This window comes from Synchiropus splendidus, chromosome 10 (genome assembly GCF_027744825.2).
Source record: "Synchiropus splendidus isolate RoL2022-P1 chromosome 10, RoL_Sspl_1.0, whole genome shotgun sequence".
Lineage (NCBI taxonomy): Eukaryota > Metazoa > Chordata > Actinopteri > Syngnathiformes > Callionymidae > Synchiropus > Synchiropus splendidus.
Window position 1 is genome coordinate 19,428,485 of NC_071343.1, and position 22,649 is coordinate 19,451,133.

General features: G+C 39.7%; 1 protein-coding gene across 2 annotated transcripts in view; it reads left to right on the forward strand.

Annotated features, from left to right (window-relative positions):
• The first annotated feature begins 210 nt into the window (after nt 1-210).
• Nucleotides 211-22,649, forward strand: part of xpo4 (exportin 4) — a 35,512-nt gene continuing 13,073 nt past the window's right edge. For both annotated transcript variants that reach the window (XM_053877690.1, XM_053877691.1), the window contains exons 1-8: nt 211-307; nt 2,737-2,842; nt 3,776-3,917; nt 4,145-4,283; nt 5,629-5,745; nt 5,836-5,988; nt 14,124-14,237; nt 20,831-20,988. In XM_053877690.1, coding sequence (XP_053733665.1) covers nt 212-307; nt 2,737-2,842; nt 3,776-3,917; nt 4,145-4,283; nt 5,629-5,745; nt 5,836-5,988; nt 14,124-14,237; nt 20,831-20,988 — 1,025 coding nt within the window. In that variant the 5' untranslated portion in view covers nt 211. The remainder of the gene's footprint in view (nt 308-2,736; nt 2,843-3,775; nt 3,918-4,144; nt 4,284-5,628; nt 5,746-5,835; nt 5,989-14,123; nt 14,238-20,830; nt 20,989-22,649) is intronic.

Sequence of the window (22,649 nt, forward strand, 5' to 3'; positions counted from 1 at the left end):
TAGAATGCATAGTAGTAACACGTATGTAACAGTGTTACATAGTAATAATGAATATTTTATTGAAATTAATTGCATCATTATAAATAATTGTAGTTTTGAAGAAATACAAAAACTACGCAGCAATCCATTTTTTAAATAAAATGTTTATTCTCCCATGTTAATGCTCACGACGAGCGGCAGCTTCAATCATCCCGCTCATTCCCACAATGCAATGCGCGTGTTGCGTCACAGGAGAGGGACCATGATGGCGGCGGTTGGTGCATCAGAAGTGATCACACAGCTGGAAAGCGCTGCCAAAGTTTTAATGGTGAGAAATCTTGCCCCTTTCCTTCAACCGTAAGCAAGCATGTGTACGAGTCTTATAGGAACTATACGTGGCAGTGGAGGTCATTGGTGGTATTCCAGTTATCTGTGGTGTTCCAGTGTGTCCACTCCAGAGCGTGGCGGAAGGGATTGGGGGTCTCCATCATCCCTCACAAAATAGTCCCATCACCAGCACGCTTCACGTTTTCCCTTCGAACAGACCTCGAATCATTCCTCGCTCAAAGAGCTGCCTGTCTCGTTCAAATAGTCCTGAAACTCCAGTAATTCGGTTAAGTTCCTGGCTGTTGAATTAAGTTTCATTACTGCCAGGCCATTGACTCTCCATCGGCTCAAGCGTGTCGGACCACGGTGTTCCTCTCCTTGGTGATTGTGGAGCTCACTCTCTCCGAGCTTTGGGATTCTTCCAGAAATGGACCTTCATCCATGTGTTGTTTTTTTTTAATTTATTCCATTACAATATTGGCCACGACAAAAAGCATAATGTAAGTTTGCAGTACCCCTATTTCTAAGTGGCCTACACTGATGATAAATCAAAAAAATCTTTTTGTCTTGATACTTTTTCAGGCATCTGGCAGTCATACCCATAGGACTCATATTAAGAGTTTGAATAACAAAACCTCACTCTATTTTTTTCATTTATTCCAAGAGGGTTCTTGTTCTACTGCATGTTAGGTTACTAACATGTAATCTAAGTAACCTGCTCTTCACTCTTTTTCAATCTCTGTATGATGTGCTTACATCATACAGAGATTGAAACATTGAATTAAGAAGCCATGTGATATCATAGTTATATAATAGTAATCATGTACCCTGTAAAGTAACACATGTATAATGTTTGCAATGTATCAGATGACTGAAATAGTCATTCATTCAAATTTCTGTCATCATATTTAAGAAGACAAGAGTTATTGAATAGAGCATTAATGTAATTGGATTAAAATGATTTCTTTTACATTATCAGTTCAAGGAATAAGGTTAGGTCCACTGTCAAATTCTTTGATCACTCAGTATTTTGCCTCTTAATCATTATATCATATCACAGTTATATTGAGAGTATAATTATTTTTGATACTTAATTTTGAGCTTCAGTTTATTTTTGCATTTTGATTTGATCATCATTCTTGATACACAGTGGAATAGTTACCTTGCTTACACGATGTGCTGGATTCTTTGTGTGTAGTGAGCCCCCTACAATGGGTTTTGGATTACGGTGGTCTTTTCTGTTGTTTTTGTTCATGTTTGGATGCTGACACTGAGTTTTTAGGTGGTCTTTTCTGTTGTTTTTGTTGATGTTTAGCTAAGTGTGACTCGTATAAGCATGCGCCATCTCATTTTCATCATTTGTTGAACATTGCAATGTCACCCATAGGCCTGGCATGAGCATAGATAGCCCACATACCTTTGTATGTTCTTGTGTGTATCCTATCTTTCATGGCAAGGGTATAAGACTTGTTTTTAAGCTAAACCTGTTCCTGCCTTCTCACATTTAGCAACACTGTGGATTCCTGTTTAGAAAAAACACCACTGATGCTGAGAATAGAAAGATGATTTGTTATTTCAGTTTACTGTATTGTAAATATTCGGAAGTTCTTCAACTTTAATGGTGTCAAAACAAAAGATTTTTTCTATTGAGAATGAGCGAATTTCGATCATATTCTGCATAATTACTTGCCGGAAACCTTTATTCATGGAAATATGGTTCTAATGTTTCTCTCCTCCCCACCCCCCCCAAAAAGAAAATTACAACCAAACCTTGTGGCATTTAACATATCACTGTCTGTGTTCTGCCAGTTTTAATTTGGGGTGTGATTCTGATATGGTGAGATGTTTGCGAGAACGAGGGAGCATGCCTGAGTGCTCAGATATATTTGTAGCTTTCTGCCAGTTAATGAAATTGAGATTAATTTCTGATGCCCAGTTGTGTCATTTTTTTTTTTTTATTTGGGAGTTAAGTGTAGTTTTTGGCAAGGCGGCCCACCTTGTCAATGTAGTGTTGCGGACAACCCTGCACCGCTTTGTAGGTGGTTGATCTTGGGGGCAGAAAAAGGTTTGAGCAAACTGCAATTTGAATTCAAAGTCCAACCCTTGTTTCTTCAGTTCCCCTCTTTTTCCCTCTCTTTCTTTCTCTCTTTGAAGCCAAGCTACGCCTCCAGTGCTATGCATCTAACTGGCTTAATTTATTAGTATTTTTATTATTATTGTTTTGATATAAAGTTGTTTGTGGCACCTTCTTCTTGTGAGTGTGCATTTGTGTGTTAGAGCCTGTAATAAATTTGTTGCAGTCATGATATGAAGTGGATTTAAAGCAGTGCAATAAAAATGCACTCCGGAATAATCGCTCTCCGGTCTTGGTTATTTGTGATCATATATGATTTGTTCATATCCATAAATGATTGTTGATTTTTTTTTCAGGCTCCACCATCAATGGTCAGCAATGAACAAAGGCAACATGCTGAGCACATTTTCCTCTCCTTCAGAAAATCCAAGTCTCCATTTGCCATCTGCAAGCACATCTTGGGTAGGTCATCTAGTGTAAATGCATCAGTTTGTCAAAAGTTTCAAATTTCTCTCACCTTTCAAATTGGTTTAAGTAAACATAGATGATAGTGTTATTCTAAATGATCTTCTACCAGCAGAGCTCGGTGTTGTTGATGACGGCACCAAAAAGGTGTTTCTCAGTGTTGAACTAAAAAAAGGCTGGTGTTTCACATTTGCAAGATTATAAAAGCTCCTAAACAAGACGTGCATCAACATAACAAATGACAGGTCAGACAGCATCTCTTCTAAGTCCCAATATATGCTAGATCGGGGGTCACCAACCTTCTAGCGATTGGTTCTGTAGAAATCTCCAAAAAACATTTTTCCCATGGTCATAATGGGGTATTCTGTGTAGAATTTTGGGCAAGAGATTCATTAGATGCAAGGTGTAATGAGGCTGAAACATAATAAAATGTGGAACAGCGAAGTGTTGTGAATACATTCTGGATGCATTGTAATGGATGATAAATGATATTTGTCTCAAATACTTGTCTCATTGCTGAGTTTTCAAAATAATTATTAATGGTGTTACAAAAAAAGGAATCACAAAATCAATCAAAATAAGATTATTTCATATTTCAAATGCAAATTATTCTTATCCAATTTTCTTCTTTAACGGCCCGTGGGCTACTCCAGTCTCTGTGTGCTAGATAGATTGTTGCTTTCCAAGTGCACTTAAAAAATGATTGATGCATTTACCCTATTGACATTTTGAGAGAAATTAGAATCTTGACAAATACTGTCCCTCAGTAATTTCTTTCATACTCGTGTTTATATCATTCCATGCTGTAATGACATTTAAACTCAACTCTCTGATATTCAACAGTTTCAATCTGTTTTTTATTGACCATCTGATAGGGTTCAGATTTTGTGAAGAGTTAATTGAGTAATGGTGGGTTTTATTTTTCTCCAGAGACCAGCAAAGTGGACTATGTGCTTTTCCAAGCGGCCACAGCCATCATGGAGGCAGTGGTGCGGGAGTGGATCTTACTGGACAAGACCAGTGTCGAATCACTACGGGCCTTTCTCCTCACTTATGTTCTCCAGAGACCCAAGTAAGGAACAGATTTGAAAACCACTAATGCTAGCAAAGAGACAGAGCTCTATAGCTGAGGCGTCTTATCGGCACTAAAATAAGATAAAGTGTATTCCCATTTACCCGATGGACACATTTGTTGACTACATTTATAGACACACACATTTTTTAAATGATCTATATTGCATCAAATATGTTTGTTTAAATTATCAATGGTTTAACTGAATATTGTTGTGTCCCCTGCAGTCTGCAGAAGTATGTACGTGAGCAGATGCTGCTGGCAGTGGCAGTCATTGTGAAGCGGGGATCCCTGGACAAATCCATTAGTTGTAAAAGTATCTTTTTGGAAGTTGGACAGCTCATCAGCAGCGGGAACCCCACAGTGGTAAGAAAATGTACTTACTGAAAATGTTATTTATTTACACTCTTTTGATGTGACTGACGGTGCTGAAAAACAAATTAAAAAAATAGTTTAAGGTATTTTGGTTGTTGATATGCAGTACATGACAGTAACATTCTAAATCACCTGGTGGTTATTAATTATTTTTTGGCTATTAATTATTTTAGTTATTCTTTTAAAGTTGAGCATGGTGGACATAATCCGTTTCTGTAATATTGTCCATTGTATTTAGCTTGTTCGTGATCCTTTGTGTTTTCATGGCAGCGTTGAGTCCAGGCTCTTAGCTTAGGATCGCTGACTTAGTTCAAGGACAAAAATATGAAATAATTTAATAGTGATCACATGTAAAAACCTGACTTGGCCCTCCAAGCCTTAACGTCACATTAATAAACGTCACACAAAATAAAACAGTGGAATGTACAAAAACCAAACTGCATGTTACACCTCCTTCATCCAGTAGGTGGCACTATGTGGTTGTCCATTGGTGAAATGCAACTCCATGTAGGGTAGGATAGCAGACAGTTAGGTATCTCTGAAGAATCAGTGTTGAAGAGTTTTTATCGTCATTAAATGACATTTTCCGGAAGTTTGCTTTATTTTCCATTCTGACATAACCAAACGTATGTAAACAATATGAAAAAGTGTTGACCTAAGATTGGTTTAAAACTCCATGCATAATCTTTGTGGTTGTGACCATTTGTAATGATTTGTTAAGTGTTTTTAAATTGTTTATTGTATTTAAATTATTTTTTTCTCGGTGCATTGAGGCTTGCTGCAATATTTCTGTATTGAATGGTTGATGACTCTTTCTGATGCGGCGTCCTCATTCTCAAAGCCCGCTAGATGGCGCGCTCTGCTCTATATTTTCAAATTAATTGAAATCACATTATTTTAAAAATTATTTTAAATTATGACATTCTCACGGTGCGTCTTGAAACAGTCACTGATAAAATGTCGTTTCAAACATTTTATTGGCCTGCCTGTCTGATTCTGCATCACAAGAGCCTACTATTTTTTACTTAAATTAAATGTCTTTTTCCTGCTATGTAAAATTCTACTTCCATTTATATCAGGTCCCTTGACAGATCCCCCTTTTTCGCAGAATCACGCAAACTGCAGGGGCTCAGGGTTAGAGGTTTCATACATTGACCTAAGTTATGCCGCAACAGGTCATACGTGTGGACACTTACACTTAAATGCCATTTATACTGGTCAATTTCAGTCGGTCTGTTCACAGGCCACAACATTCAGGGAATGTACTTTTGATCAGGAATCACCAACTGTTTTTTTTCCACATAACGTGCACAATTTTGTGTAATTGCTTTTGCAGCAAACACTGGCCTGCTCCATCTTGATGGCTCTGCTCACCGAGTTCTCTAGTTCTAGCAAGACCAGCAGCATCGGCCTCAGCATGGAGTTCCACGGCAACTGCAAGCGTGTCTTCCAGGTTTGTTTTCCATTACGTTTGTTTGCATAGTTTGCAAAACAGATATTGTTTCATGATGATTATGATTTTTTTTCATCTGTTGACTAATAGGAGGAAGGGCTTCGGCAAATCTTTATGTTGACGATGGATGTGCTCCAGGAATTCAGTCGAAGGGAAAACATCAACGCGCAGATGTCCTCTGTCTTTCAGCGCTACCTGGCTCTGGCCAACCAGGTGCTCAGCTGGAACTTCATGCCACCAAATCATATCCTTTCTGACTCGGCCCTAGAGTTCACACCTAGGGTTCATCCCCCACACAGATCCATAGCCACCAGTGATATGGAAGGTTTCCCTTAGCACTGAATAATAATGGGAGGCACTCACGTTGTTGCTGTTAATTCCAAAATCTAAGCACTTCACAACAAAAAAGGTCATTTAAATTAAGCTATATCTATTTTTTAATGAGCCATGATGCTTGGAATCAATTTGAATAAGTTGGACAACATAACATGGACAATATAAGGATTTTTACACGCAAACAAGCTTCACGCTGGAAAGATATTGAATATCGTCACATCAGACCGATGAAATAAGTTTGATTGACATGAAACCACTCAATGCACTGATTTAACCTCAGCAGCCAGTGTGTCTGCTGCAGCAAGAATTCACAGAGAGTTCACAAAACTACTGAACGCACCAACATTGTTGTAACAGTTTACTTACTTCCATGACTAGTTAAACACAGTGAATCACCAAGAACAAATGTAAATGACTGAATATGACAGGATGTGTTGACGCAGTTGAATGCACCTCTGAACACAGTTTAGAAGACGTTTCACCATTTTATCTTCCTCAAATCCACATAAGAATCTGAAAACCTCACTCATGTTTTTAGACTCAGGCGCCATGACAAATGGTGTCTGTGTTTCAATAACACAAACAAAATGTAATGTGTTCAAGTGTAGTGCTGCAAGAGCATCCGTGCTTTTTGGATGGTCGGTTTATTTGTGGAACAGTGGCCCAGCTGGTTTAAATTAAATGGATTGTGTTTGTCAGGAAATGTAAGTCAATGGAATGTCTGTGGTGCTTTGTGTGTGTTTACATATTTCTCTGCATAATGCTTTAATATGTCCACTGTAGATGAGCATTCCTGGGGTCTTAAGGCTGTGACGCCGCTGCCAGTGGGCATATTTGATACCCAGGAATGCCTCTCTGTCTGTCAGGTTTACTTTGTAGTTCATTTCTTGATTACACATCCTTGTTATCTTAACAGTTGGCGGAGTGTCGAGGCAAACTTAGGCACTTTGTTTGTGCCTATGTGTGTGCGTGCCCAGGCTCATTATGGCTTAAATCCCAACCAGTTGGGCATCCTATATTCCGTCTGAGGGATCTGCAGTGGCGCTGCTGCCAGCCAGGGCCATGTATCACTTTCAAAGAGGTGTCTGTACGTCCATCCCCATATCATTCCTGCACCCCCGCCTTGGCGTGTTGAGGCTCCCCTCGGTATGTCAGTCACGCCCAGTTCAATATGTTTTCTCTGTTAGTCACACTTGAGCTTTTATGTGTCTCCACCACACGGTTTCTCTCTCTTGGGTTGTTTTTCAAATTTGGGATAGATAATGACTTTCACCCGAAGTGGCCACGATTTCAAGTGAACCTCAAAGGGTGCAGTAAGTTATTACGACTAAAACATAACGCAGAATGAACGTAAAAAATGATGAGAAAGCCGTGCGAGTTTGTCTGAACTGTAGTTTTTCAATTTTCCTTTTAGTAGTACTTTGATGCTTTCTGTATGACTGACTTATAATGTCTTGTATTGTCTAGTTTTGTCTATGGACTTATTTTTTTCCTAATTTAATAATGGAAAATTTGGTCATGAATGCACTGCAAAGATTGAAGTTACGTTTGTCTACACAGGGACCTGCAGTAATTTCCAAATTATCGCGTGTGAAAGTATTTGTTCTGAGATGCCACAGTCTCAATAAGCCACAGTAGCAGTAAGTGTTGTCTGAGGGTGTAGATTTGGCTGCTGGTTGAGGTCATTTGTGCCTCTTTGTTTCCCAGCGTCTCAGTCCTTAGAGAAGGAACTGACTGATGAAGACTGCTGGGAAGCCTGAATGAGTGCTGCCGCCTGTCTGTAAGTATCACAGCACGCCTGGCCCGACCTGCTGTGATGCAAACCAGTGCTTGTATTAGAGTCCGGGGACCTCTCCCTAATTGTGTGGCTGACAGCCGCAGACTTTTCTTCCCCTGAATAAACGCCCCGCACACTCCTCATCCAGCTCAAAGCCCTTTTGAAAAGGCCCCCCTCCCTTAGATGAACCGCGCGGCATGCGTGTCATCTATCCTCGCCGCTGTCTCAACTTCGGCCCTTCATTCTGGTGTCATGTGGTCCCGGCACGCTCCCCGGCGTCTGAACGACACCATGTCACTCCACACAGGACTTGACTCTGCCCTGGGTTGTGGTCGGGCTGTGTGCTCCAGCAATGGGCAGATGCTGTAAATGGCTGCCTTATCTGACAGATGGCTCGCCTCTTTTCACTTTCTATATTGAAGTTGTATTTCAAAAGTCTAGGGGTGAGATGAGTCTCCAGTAAATAAGTATCACACCTCACATAGTTCCAGAGCTTTCCAATTATTTTTATTTATTTATTTTTATTTTACTATACTGTAGCCAACATTGCTAGAGAATATCTCCTCTCTCCTTGTGACGAGTTACTCTTCCAGAAGGCTTGTGTCAGTTGTTCCTGACTTCTCACTGTTGTCATTAACCTGTCAAAGGTCACTAAACAGGCGCTTGCCCCTGAGGTTAATGTTAGGATTAGAAACGCGCAAGATGATGCTGGATGTTTTCCTTGGCCCTGACCCATGTACAGAATTTTCTTTTGCTGTGTCTATGCAAAGACCGCAGGGACTCATGGAAGACTCATGACGAGAAGTATAATGCTATGGAAGCACTGTCAAATAAAACTAAAAGCATATTATATCCCATATGCCTTTTTTTTAAATGTCACATTGGATGTAATGCTACTAGCCAGTATTCTGTTAAATTAAATTTTGCCATTTTCATGACTAAAGAATATGTGCAAGTCTATGAATGGCAGTTTGCTTTCTATGCCATTGCCTTGAAACCTTCTCCTTCATTGCTCTAAATGGTTACATTATACTATAGTTTTCTACTGTGTTAACATAAGACACAGCCAGCCAGACACAAACGTTTGCTTCCTCATATTAAAAGCAATATTTATGATCATATCTATGTAGAATGAACAGGTGGCAACTGATTGGTAAAGGCTATCCTGTTGAAAGACTTTGGTTGGGCTTTGTGAGGGGCTGGGTCAGGGAGGAGGTATTCCCGGACTGTTATTCCACATGGAGAGGCTGCAGTCAAGACTTAAGGCGGGATATATCACTTAAACCCCACCACGCGCCAATGCATAGTGCCGTGCTCTTCACACGGCTGCCGTTTCTTAGCACAAGGCCGCCATCATTGCGGCTCAGCCGTAATGAATGGTGGATATAGAAGAAACTTGCTAATCCACAACGCATGGACGTTAATGTCATTAAACCCGCAACTTGGTCAAGTAACCCAAAGGTCTCGTTTTAATCTTGTCAACTGCGCCATGGAGATCTGTTGGGGAAATATGAACACGTTGCCATATTTATATGTGACTGATGTGGACAACTCTCCTGTCTCACTCTCATATCCAGCTTATCAGTTGGAAGGTTGCTGTGTTGACAGATTTATCAAGAATTCCAAGACACCGCTTTCTTTGGCGCCTTGAGTAAGCTCTTAGTCAGGAGTCCCGACACAGCAGAGATGTAATCTCGTCTCTTCTTGGTGTGCTACCAGCTAGATGTGCCAGGGGTACTCCAGAGTGTTGGGATAAGGTAATGTCTTTTGGACAACTTATGGAAATGCAATTGCATGATGAAAATCTGTGTTTACTTACATGCTGCTGTAATTCAACATTGAACATGAATGAAATTTATGTTTTATGCAGTATAAAGTTAAATATATATAAAGTTGTTTCATATCATTGTATGGTTTAGTGAACTACTAACTATAAACTCAATCCATAGTCTGAGCTGTGTCTGTCATGTGTGCACCATTGTGTGCTCGCCATATTACATTGAAATGCACTGATGATACCAACCAGACAGAATCTTCAAAAGGAACCCCACCTTTCTTTTGTCCAGTGAGAACCCCGGCAACTTGGCATGGAACTGGAGAATGAGGACAACAGTACTGTCTTTGCATAAAGTCTTAAATTAAGATTGAAGTTTATTTTCAGATGTTGTTGTTGTTCACCCAGACGGTGTTTGCTGTTGTCTGACCATGTGGTTAGTTTATAGCTACCCATGCTCAACCCAAAAGGGGAAAAATGCTGAATTTTATGTTCCGTTATGCTTTGATGTGCAGACATGGATGTTGGCTGACACAACCCGTGCGTCAGTGTTCTCATAGAAAACTGTAAATACTCTAATACATGTCTGTTGAAGGGGGAAAATGGCTAAAACAGGAAACAATATTTCCTCTGAAGTTTGAACTAATGCTGTGCGGTAACATGTATGATCTCTGTCAGGTCTTTTTAGACTATGATGTTAAGTCTTGTGGTGACTAATTTAAAGTTTTGTGGTGGCTTGTATTTATGCGGAGGCCCAGTAAGCTGTGGGTGTATGTGTGTCAGGCCGTCTGCTTGATCTGTCCAGTGGAAAATTGACGTGTCACATTAACTATTCTGGAGTCCACTGAAGGGGTTGAAATGGAAGCAGGTGATGTCTTTTAAAAACCCACCAAACCACAGCCACATGTCCGAGTCACTCCACGCACATTAGTCATTCCGAAAGTATGTATATTATCCAAACGCTCACATGTGTGCTCAATCTGTCATTTTTACAACAATTGAAGGATTAAGGTTACATTTTTCTGCATGTTCGTTATTGTTGTTCAGTTGGACAGTTGTTGGTCTCATTAATCTCATTCATGGTCTTGCACCGTATGCATGTAATGTGTTGATCCCAGTGAGTTAGAAGTGTTATTGTGTTTTGTCTTGTTTTGTGTGTGAAATATGTGAGACACTTAAGTGTTGGAGAAATTTTAATGTCATCCAGCTTCTTCTTCTTCTATATCTGAAAACTGAAAAAAACATATATTTGAATTGAAAGTTTATCTCCCTCAAAAGAAGGATTAGCACATCCTGTAATTTATGACTTCCATTTATGGTATTGTTAGATTTCATTGAGTTTCATTCACTACCTTTACTGTTGAGAGGTTCTGTCATGAAGATCCTTCTTTTTGATTCTGCCATGGACATTGTTATTAGTGAAGATAGTAATGTGTGTCTTATTCCAGATTTATAAATGAATGAAATAACCTAATTGAACTTTTTGACAAACAGATGGAAGCGACAGAGAAACAAGGAAACAGAGACGGTAGTTTTGAGGTTTATAAAATTGGTGACAATAATATTAATATAATTAATCTCTCTCCAGTCTTCAGCCATCCTGACCCAGTCCACCTCTTAATATGTCCAGCTGATGTGCGACTTCGGTTCCGCAAGCTATTCCTGTCATCTAGTTTTTGCTTCTGTTTTTTGTGATTTTTTTTTTTGTGTGTTTTTTTTGTTTGTGTCCGTGTGATTGAGTTGCTCTTCATTCTAATAGAAATTGCCGGTCAGAGTGCATAAATCAAGCCCTGTAGAAATAATCCTGTTAAGTGATGTCATGACTTTGAAGAGCTATTTTGTGACTGATTACTCTGACCAATTCACCTATCTATGTGAACTTAATGGAATATTGAAGCAAAATTGCAGTTTAGTCAGGTCTGTCCCTCCCTTCACTGCCACTGTGATCACATACAGAAAGCGTAGCTCTTAATGTTTGTAAACGTCTGAACTTTTTTTTAAATGAAACCAGGAGTGCAAACAAAACAACACAGCTCCTGCGTTTTGGACAAAACCTGTCAGACCCATTTTGCGTCCGCGCCGCCTGTGAGTCATGGTTGAACTTGTGTAGTTATCATTCTTCAAGTCTCCAGTGAGTTTTCCTGTTGCCATATGATCTGCGAGAGTGCTTGTGCAACCTTTGACACCGCGGTGGTCTCTCCCAAAGGGGATGTCATCCTAGGCTCAACATGACTGGAAGTAGACAGGCTTCTTTTCTCTCTTACCCATTTTAGCAAGTGTCTTAAATTGGAAATTAGTACATTTCAGTGTTTAAAGCTGTCTGATTACCTCATTTGTGGTACGCTCCTGTTACCATTTGCTATTTACATTCTACCTTCTCTTGGAAAAGTTCAGTCGGAGGTCTTCAGCCTCACCGCAACTATATTTAACACGGCCCGAAACCCTGCCATTGAGAAAGCATGCGTGCACATGCACTCAAACAAGACCCTTTGACAGGTGCCAACTTTTGTGCCGAAAAGTTCAGCGTAGACGGGGTGTGTGCTGGGTGAGTGACTTCAGGCTGGTGTGGGCCGGAATGCATAACCTCACTGGCCTTTGCCGCCGTTTGGCTTTGATCATACATTCCTCCAGAAGGTTCCTCTTGCCGCAGAGTCCTTGTATTGTGAACAACAAACGGCAGTGAAGCTCAAAGTAAAGGAAATGTGACATATTGGAATTGTTCTTTTGATTAAGGGCTTGAATCGGACGCTCTTTTTTTAATATGTGACGTCTCCTAATGCCACTTCTGTTTTGTCTCACGCTTCCGCTATGTGCTTACTGCACTTTTTTATGGTGTTTTAAACATGATATGCTGGAGATTTCACCATGGCATCAGACCAAGAGACCTCAAAAAGAAGGTCGCAATACTGCTATGTAGCAATGAATTCCGGTAAATCACTTTGAAGAAAGTGACATAGGGAAATCAACTTTTGTCCCAAATGCTTCCATATTTGTTACATGCTCTGCACTGTTTAGACAGTGTCACTTCATATTGTTTATACTGGCAGTTGGTTTAATTATTCTTGTGGAATTTTGGCTCATGAGCTCGCCAATAGTTTAAAGAAAAGCTATTGCCAAATACTTAAAATCTGGTGGCAAATACATTCCTTGTTTCAAAACTCAACATTCAGACTTGACTGTCAAAGATACAAGTGTGTATTTTTCAGTTGGGTGATCATTGACGTGATCAAGTCTTCAAGAGTCCAACTCCCTGTGACATGAAATGTAGTGGCTTACTGCGAGAAGCATCTAAACCAGACAAGCTTTCGCATGTTACTGTGTAGCGTTGATAGAATAACAGCTCTGTGTGTGAAAAGCTGCAGCTGTGTCCTCTTGCAGATTTTTCGACTGAAGAAAATCTGTCATTCAATCTTATTAGACTTGAATATTAGAAACAGCTAAAACACTGGTAAATTTTATTAACAATATTGATGCGTTGTTTGGAATTCCCGATTTTTAAGTTACTGTATACTTCAGGTTACTCGAAATTGGTCATTTCTCCCATTTATGACCACTGGTGCATTGCCTTTGCGTGGAAATATGGTGTCATAGGACCTTGAAGCACGTTTTGTCAGCAGAAAAAGGTGATAAAACTTTTGTAGATTAAAGGACTACTCTAACTTGAAAGTACTAGTGGGACAATTTAGGTTTTTGATGTTGTGCAAACAATTGTGCCAGATAATTGTGGCTGTCTAAGTGAGAGTTTTTAGGAGCTGTAATTAGAGAGTATGTTTTGTGGTGAAGAGAAATAAATGATTCCCACACTGCATCCATGTGATTGTTATATGGGAACAAAACTCTCTTCAGTGTGAATCATCATAAGAAGTGGTTTAGTGGTGCTAAAGATGTTGGATTATTTATCTCAAAAAAAGACTGTGTTGATGTGAAATGTGGTGCACAGCTTAACTGACGCCCCCCCAAAAAACCTCGCTTTGTCCGTGGAAAACAGTCTGGAGCCGATCACTCTGAGTGGCGATTGGCTGAGGAGTTAGAGGGAGTGTCTTTGTGCAGCAAAGGAGCCTCCAGGACGAATTTGAGAGGAGTGGACTGCACAACTGCACACTCCTGGTATTGGCTGGTGGGAGCGTGCGTCTTGAGGAAATCTGAGTTTGTCAAAGAGGGAAGTGCCTGGTGGCTAGAGGGTCAACAAGAGGAAGGTTGTCAGGTGAGGAGAGCGAAGTGCCTGTGATAGTGAGAAAGGAGTGGGCAGAAAGTGGCTAATGAAGTGTTGATAGGCTAGCAGGAGGTAAAGAGGAAGAAAGCAGGACAAAGAAATTGTGTGGTGTAATAAATATCCAGCTTGATGGGAATCAAGCCCGCAAGAAACCACAGAGTGACACACAGACCATAATAACCATTGAGTAGTAGGCATAGTGACAAGAGCTGTTTCTTAGTGTGAGCAACATCATCCTCCTCCTCATGCTCTTGTTGGCCTTAACCGACGGCGGGTCACTAGGTCGCCACTACATTGCTATGTTCGAGGCCACGCAGAACGTCATGTTGAAGCCTACTGAGACCTGGAGGGAGGCGCTGCTGGACACTCGCGTCATGGACCTCTTCTTCACAGTAAGTTCCCCCTATCATTTTGATTTTCATGCTCACAGAACTCATGTTTTTTTTTTCGTCTTATAAATGTCTGTCAAGTCCTTTATTGAACTCTTTTATGCTTTTAGATATTATTCTCCTAGTTACAAAATATTATTTTTTTCATTTTGTGGTGCAATGAGCAGTGTTTTGTCTTCTTTGGTAATTTATGGGGCTTTACCATGTGGTTGTGTTATTGTGTTACTAGTCGGCAACTGCTAGGTGATGCATGTGTTTATTTTGGTGCACTGACTTTTGCATTTAAAGAGGTGGCCAAGGCTGCTGCAGTGCTGGAACACATCGCTCAACTCCAAAATGCCAAACACACACTCAACCTGTTAAGCATGTATTTGGCATATATATATATATATATATATATATATATATATATATATATATATATATATATATATATATATATATATATATATATATATATATATATATATGGGGAAACTGAGTTTTTCCAAATATTTGCTTTGTTGTCCATTGTGCTCATATGGAGTATGTTGCTTTTGCTTTTGTTTTCATTTTGTACTCATGATTACATTGAATAATGCATGAGGAAGTACTTAAAAAGTTTTCAAATTGAACCCAGTGAAACGGCGGAGAACAAGCAATTAAGAATTGATGCAATTGTTGTTTCAAACGGTCCAGATGCTAATTTGCAGGTTTTCCTCCCCACCGTGTTTGATGACTGTGCGTTGATTAGCGTGAACTGCTTCACTTGCAGATATAATCAGCGTTTGGGTGGATAAAAACTTCCCGGACTCAATCAAGGACATGATTGGACAATCAGACCTCTTCTCCACGAGTCGTAACGGCTCCCGTTTTATGGGGGGTTCTTGTTACGGCTGGAATCTGTGGGCTGTGATTTGTGTCGGTTTAGTTTTCAGACAAGTCTCATCCTTCACTTTGGTATTTCTAGTAGCGCGGCAGTTTGTTGTTGTAAGGCCGTTGTGGCACCGTCAGCTGTCTCTGTGTGTGCGTGTGTGTTTTATGTGTGCCGGCGCATATCGGCCCCCTTGGGGGCTTGTCGACCTGAGCCCTTGCGTTGTGTCCATGTAGTGTATGTTTATGCCTGGTAGGTACGTGTTTAATTTAATGGGGTCCAATGCTGTCTCAGCTGCTCGGGCTCCTCATTGTTGATGGGCTGCCTGCTGGTCTGTGTATGTGAGGATCTGCTCCTTCGTCTGTTAGTTTTGTTTCTCCTTTTACCAAGACGTCCACCATCAGGGTCACTGTCTACAATAGACCAGTACCAGGATTAGTCCATGGCCCTTGGATTAGGGGCCCCTGTTAGCAACCCGCCCCCCCGCTCTACTCATGTGTAGCAGTCCGGGGGGTTCGGTGTCCCTTTGTGGACACGTGTCTGCCACACTCCCATTATGTCGCTCCCCGATATTCTGTAGACAAAAGTTACGACTCATCAGTTATGTCAACCAATCAATCCAATTCGCCTTTGTCACATTACTTAGTGGTTTCTAGAGCATGCATTTAATCAAGAAGGATATTTAAGTTTTATTGTTTACCTGCATTTGTATTTCATAGATTTCAGTCTTTTTATATATTGCATTTAAACTCAGTTTCTATGACTTACTATGAGATACAGACCTAAGAAACACTGACAAGATGCTGCCGTTTGTATTGTGTATTGGTTGCTAACAACGCACAGTGATCCGCACATAATTGTTTTGACATATGCAAAACACTATTTATGTGATTTTATTTTATTTTTTCCGTGTCAATATTGAGTGTTTGGATGCACTTGATGGCAGTCCATCCCTGCCGCATAAACAAACCTGTGCCTTTCAAGTTTTGACTGAAAAAATTTGGATAGTCAATGATAATGGCTTTACACATACTGAGGTTGACATTGAGGTAACAACTTTTTTTTTTTCATTCATTCATCCCAAAGGTAAACATATTGATTCTTCTTTTTCACAAATAATTTGGGTTGTTTTATGAATCTGTAGCTATATTATTATTATTATTATTATTGTTGTTGTTGTTGTTATTCTTTGTTTTTATTATTATTATTATGTGGAGTTATTATTATTTTCATTTGATGTCTTTAATGTGTTTCTCTCATTGAAGACAGCTCTTGAACGAGAGTTAAAAACTCGGTGCAGCCCAAGGGTATTGTCTCAGGGGGGCCATTGGAAACATATCCTATGTGCTGGACCTGTTAGAGAGGCCCACGGGAATGGCTGAAGCCCCGCGTGAGATTGATGGTGGTGACATTGCAATGAGGTTGCCCGTTACAAACAAGGGTGTCGTCATGAGCTCAATTTTAACATTGACCCGACCCGTTTGTGGACACAAATATGTGCAATGAAAAGGCTGTATATTTTCTAATTTCAGTGGCTATGGTCATCAGAAATGAATCAATAGTGTGTCTCGCTCTAGGCTATGGAATAATGGGTAATAAACCTCAAGAACCAAAGCAGTCACCGGACTGTCAGACGTATAGATAAACTCTTACAATGAACGCGATTCACTGACACGATGAGAGAATTTTGTTGGTGTGCGCTGTCAGAAAGAACTGTGCGCCATCCTTGCAATCCCTAAAAGTGCCAAGCTTGCTGGGCGAGGGGGTGATTCATTCTCTTCTTCCGCTGGTCGAAGGGAAGAAAATGATTAAGTAAATGCACAAATAGAGAGGAGGTTAGAAATAGGGAAGACATGTGGACGGAAGAGAGAAGAAAAAAAAACAAAATGCAAAGTATATGCAATTTTGTAGAACGATGGTGACTGAAGATAGATGAAACAGGGATGTGGCATTTAATGAGAATGAGAAGAGAATTGCAAGAGTGAGAGCGGTTTGCGATAAATGGACCATGAAAGACTGAAACAGTACTTAGACCTTTTATCTTAATTTGTTGGCTTTATGCTAGACTAACATTTTTAAGTAGCCGTGGAGCTGTAGCATGCGTCTTCCCGTCCAATACTTTTTACAGATTGTGGTGTACGTTAAAGTCTTAAAGGCTAGAGCAGATTCACTAAAATGTAAAGATGAAATAGATTAACAGTGGCTGAGAGTGCAGCATACAGTTTGTCTTCTTTTGTGAATCTCATAACCTTGTCTGCTTTTGTTCATGGTCTCCCTGTTGCCCTCTGTCTTTCCTCTTTGTCTCCTGGTGATTAACACATCTTTAATTTTCCATTCACACTCTCTTTTGTCTCCCTTCTTTTCTTTTGCCGCCCACCCTAATTACATATTGTTATCTTTATTTTCTATATCCCTTTCAGTACCAAGTATCAAATGTATGTTCTCAGGTGACCGAGATATTGTGCTTTGTTTCAGTTTAAATGGGAATGTTTTTTCTTTATCGTGGCCATTTTAATTCATGTATAATGATGGTGTCCTAGGGGGAAACAAAATTATTGTTGCTATTATGTGTTGTTCAAAGTCCATTTTGAGTTTGTGTTTTGTTCTCCTGATCGATATTGAATCATAAACAATATGTTTTCCTTATGATTTACGTGTGATTTTGTTTTAATTAGTGCAACTTTGAACAGTTTTTTTTAAGACTGTGCTTAAAATTAACATAAGTTTTACCCGGCCTGCACCTGCTTTTAACCATGGTTGGTTACACAACTTCTGTTTTTGGGTTCTATGGTATAGTAGATACACATTTGCTTTGTGTGTGTGGTTTTTCAGTTGATGCCCAAATTCGCAATTTGTCAGACTTAGTCTGAGTAATGTCTTTATTTTTTCGAGGTCCTCCTGAGGTAAGTTCATTTGCACAATAATGTTAATACCAGGATTGCTTGCTCATGAGAAAAATGCAGAAGAGGACAGGTTATAAAATGTGGTTCTTCAGCAGGCATGTCCCATAAGAAATAGTTTTCGTGTGCATTGTTATGTGATGATGTTATGTAGAAATTTTTGTCATCGGAATGTTGTGGAACAAGGTAGTACAGGAACTACAAGACATTGTTTATGAGATGTGTTGTATAGTTGTTTTCTAGTTTCTATCTTTTTAACAATTAAATAAAATGTAAAGTGCACGAAACATTGTTTTTGGGAACGTCAAAGTTCTCTAAATAGTGGGTTTGAGTCCAGTTTTAATTTTCTTATCCAAGATATAATCCAAATCTGGTAGAAGGACCTATAATCTTGCACACAATGAAAAATATGTATCTCATAACCAACATGCGTGTTTTAGTGCCGCTGGCTGATTATGCCTCTTGGCAAGGCTGCCATTGTTATTGCTTTATAAAACGCGAGGAGGCCACTTGGATAGAAGGGTACTCATCCCAGTCTGCATTCTTAAAATGCTTCACGTTATCGTCTGTTCTTCCATTTATTCCTTTCCCCCTGCTGTAACACACTTACACTTAAAGACACACATTTTTTTTCTAACTATAGTCAAACTCAAGGCGACTGACATTACTGGCATCATGGGGCTCATTCACTGGTGCAGCTGCTTTTTCTGAACTTGTCCTGTCCGGTCCTTTGGCCTTGCTCGGTCTCTCCCACCCCTCCTATCTGTGGATCACTCACCCAGCGTTCCTACTCCACCTCCCATGTTCTTTTACAAAAATCCTGCAGAGGACATGAGTGGCTGTGCTTTGTGACCATCTGAGATCCATTCCGTGGTATCAGCATAGCTCCAGAACACGGCACTCCAGCTGGAGAGAAGCGAGGAAGGAGGGGCTGCGAAAAGAAGGAATTTGGGAGGAGGAAGTGAGCTCAGGCGTAGATTTGCGTGGAGGAAGAGCCATAGAAGTGAGGGAGGTTGAAAGACCGCTTCTGTGATGGGGACGTGCAAAGTTTGTGGAGCTGCTAATGAGACTGTCACTTTGGATATCAGTCTGTACTGGATGAAGGGAACACAAGGGCGAGGGAAAGAGCTTGGACTCGCCTGAGAAGAAAACCCCAGGTCTCCACAGGAACGCACTTGAGTTCCAGATGTCTGCCTGGTCTCCTCAGTGGAAACACATGTTGCGATGACTTGCGTTGCTTTCTCTGCTGCCACCTTGCCTCCTGTGCTTGTACTGGTCAGTGTGCAGCAATGACAGCTCACTACTACCTCGCCGGAGTTCAGCTCACAGCTAAGATTGTACTGTGGAGTTTTTTTTCCTGATTTTTAAAAGGGTTGCATTGACAGCAGATCATTGAAAATCCAATTGGCTTATTTTGGTTATATCTTGTATCTGAGTATTCCGAACTGTCCTGGATCAGCGGCTCCGTTTTTGAAAATGGTGGCAGGACAAGGCTGGATCACTTTTTTTTTTTTTTTTTTTTTTTTGTCTTGGCGAATGACACATCTATAAATTTGTATCACTTGTCACTTTTATTTTAATCTGGGAGCCTGATCGTGAGGAGCCTTCCCAAACATTTTTTGTGGATATCTTTTTCACTGTCAGTGCGTTGCTACATTGCCCAATGGCGAATCTTTGTTGACCGTTTTAAGGTAACTGTTGTTGATGCTTGTATTTATGGTCTAAAAAGATCTTTCTATTGGCTGTGTGCACTGTGATGATGTACCATACAGTATCAGTACATCAAAGCCTTACACAGGTGAATTGAACAACTTCTTATTTTAGAGATCATTGGTGAAATTGCAAGCTGCTTTTAGCGATTGATGTCTGCAGCACAGTTAATAATTGTATTGACAGATGATCTAAAGAAAAAAAATATGTATATCATCACATTTGCATTTGGTTCTCCTCATCTGACTAAGTCATTTCAGGCTTAGAATATCTGAAGAAGCGTGACGCCATTATGCTGGCCTTAAATTAAATGGTCTACTATTCATCTTCAAAAGTGACTTTTAATGTTGCATGTCACAAGTCAAAATGTCTGAGTTGCAAATGATAAGACATGTCATACCCTTCCATTTTCTTTTCTTTTACAAATTAGTGAACAATCCTACTCAACCTGTCAGGAACAGAAATGTTAGCCCTTCAGAAAACATGAAAAGATGAAAAAAGTTCTTAGTTAGGAATATCTATATTATAGATGGAAAAACACAAAATATTTATGTAAAGTATATTTTTATAGATAATTCCAGTAAAGCATATTCCTTCCAGTCTGTTTCAACGCTGGATTATAGCTTGACGTCTGTCTTAAAAATAGTGTTCGCCTGAAGATAGATGTGTTGAATCCAACACTAAGAAGAAGAAAAGTAAATCCCATTTTTCTGCACCATCTGATGAACACATGTTGGCTGACGCTTTTCCGTTGACCCTGCTGTCACTTGTGTGTGTGTGTATATATACCTGTGAGTTGGAGACGTGTGCATATCATTCATCATTGTGTATGTTGTTACAATCCTTATTGCTTTTTTCTCTTTGTTTAAACACTGAGTGAGAAATGAGTGGTGCGAAAGAAGCAATGGCTTAAGTCGACCGTCTGCGTTTGCTGTCAAATATCAAGGCTATTTAAATTAGATTTTTCAAAAGGCGCACCAGCTAAAAACAAAATCCTTCTGTAACACCTGTCCTGAAAATGAGGTTGTCTATTTATTGTTGTTATTTATTTTTAATTATATCAGGACAATGTCATATTCATTACTTTTTTTCCCCCTCCCGTGTTAATGGAAACAAATTGTTGTTTCTCCCAGGTGCACAGGAAGATTAGGGAGGACTCGGACATGGCCCAGGACTCTCTGCAGTGCCTGGCCCAGCTGGCCTCCATGCATGGACCAATCTTTCCTGATGAGAGCGCCCAAGTCTCTTACCTAGCCCACCTGGTGGAGGGTCTGCTCAGCATGATAAATGGGTCAGTGAATTTTCTGTCTACTCTATACATGCCTGCTTGTGAAAGTGTAGTTATGAATGCTGCCTGTAGAACTTTGCAATGTCACTTAATGATGACCAACATACAGTGAATGCAGCTTAGTTTTCTTACTGTGTAATAGGGAGAACTACTAGTTGTTAAGTGCTTATTGAAGACAAAATCTGAGGCAGTGAAATGGTAATTCCGTTCAGTCAGGTACAAACTACTGTCAATTTAATAGGTCAGTGCATGTGCTGTTCCAGTTAAATGGCTGCTGTAAAACAGAAAGTCTCTTTACCGTTTCACCAATTTATGATGTAAGAAAATGAAAATATCAATTATAATAATATGTTGTGCTGTCAAGTTCTAAATTAATCTTTCTAGTCTCTATTTTTAACACATTCCCCTTCATTCCCCAATCATTTTATGACATTTTATTACATTGATACTTTCGGGCTGTTATATTTCAATGTCATTATCATGGCATCACCTGCTATTAAGTCAGGCAAACAGCACAGCTGATGTTATTGTGAATACTTCAGTTTCTGTGGTGTGTTGCAGTGACTGTTTGGATTGATAAGCACAATTTCCCTCTCTTTCTTGATCTAAATACAAAATTGAAACAGTATAAGATTAAAAGTTGCTTGCATGAATGCTTTTAATTGACTGTGATTCATTTGTAATTGAAGCTACCAACTATTTCTTGTTTTTTTTCCTCTTCTGACTGTCCCAAAACCCAGAGCCCACGGTCTGTGTTTGGTTATGGTTTAGAGGGGACAGAGTGTTGCTGTAGTATCTGTCCAGAATCTGAGTGGCTTTATAAAACATAATTTGCCACACTGTCATCTGCTCCGTCAACTAATAAAGTAGAGGATATAATGTATCATACAAAGTAGTGTTTCCCCGTCTCCAAGTGGGGATATAGACAGACAGTGTGTTCATGTAACCTGTTTGCTACCTGATCAAGTATAGTAATCGCCAGACTCTCATGTGATTCCTTTCCAAAATGAGCTCCCTGGCTGCTCCCAATCCATGGATGCTGCCTGTAATCATTTTCACTCTTTTGCTCCATCCGAGTAGCTAATATTTCCTCTTCTTTTTCTCATTGTTTCTTGTTCTATTTATTCTGAGTACAAAAGACAATAATTTCACTGTGTACAACTTAGAAAAAGATGTTCTTAGTTCACATTACACAGCGTTTCTAGGTTGAGTATTGAGGCAACAATTCTGTCCTTCAGTTTAACTGTGATCAAGAGAGTCTTTTCATGTGTGCACAACATAAGGATTACGTTAATAAAAGCTCTCACATTTGAACTAAAAAAAGATACTCCTTAAAGAGAACGCTGAAATGCTGTTGCTGCAATCACATTTCTTTAATCTTCTATTTAATTTATTTTTGGTTATACGTCTGCATCTACACATAAATTCTTTTTCATTTTGTAGGAAACATTTAACATCTCTCAGCTTCTTTTCTTTTTCTCATCCTGTCACTGTTGAAAGTTCTCATTTTTAACCAGGACATTTTCAAAATCATTTAGAGTGGCTGAATTTATTGGTTATTTTAGTTGCGTTAAATATGGATGTGCATAGTTTTAAATGTAAACAAAAAATGGCTCCATACAACCGCATTACTCTAGTTTTGATGTATATATGATTATTTTATA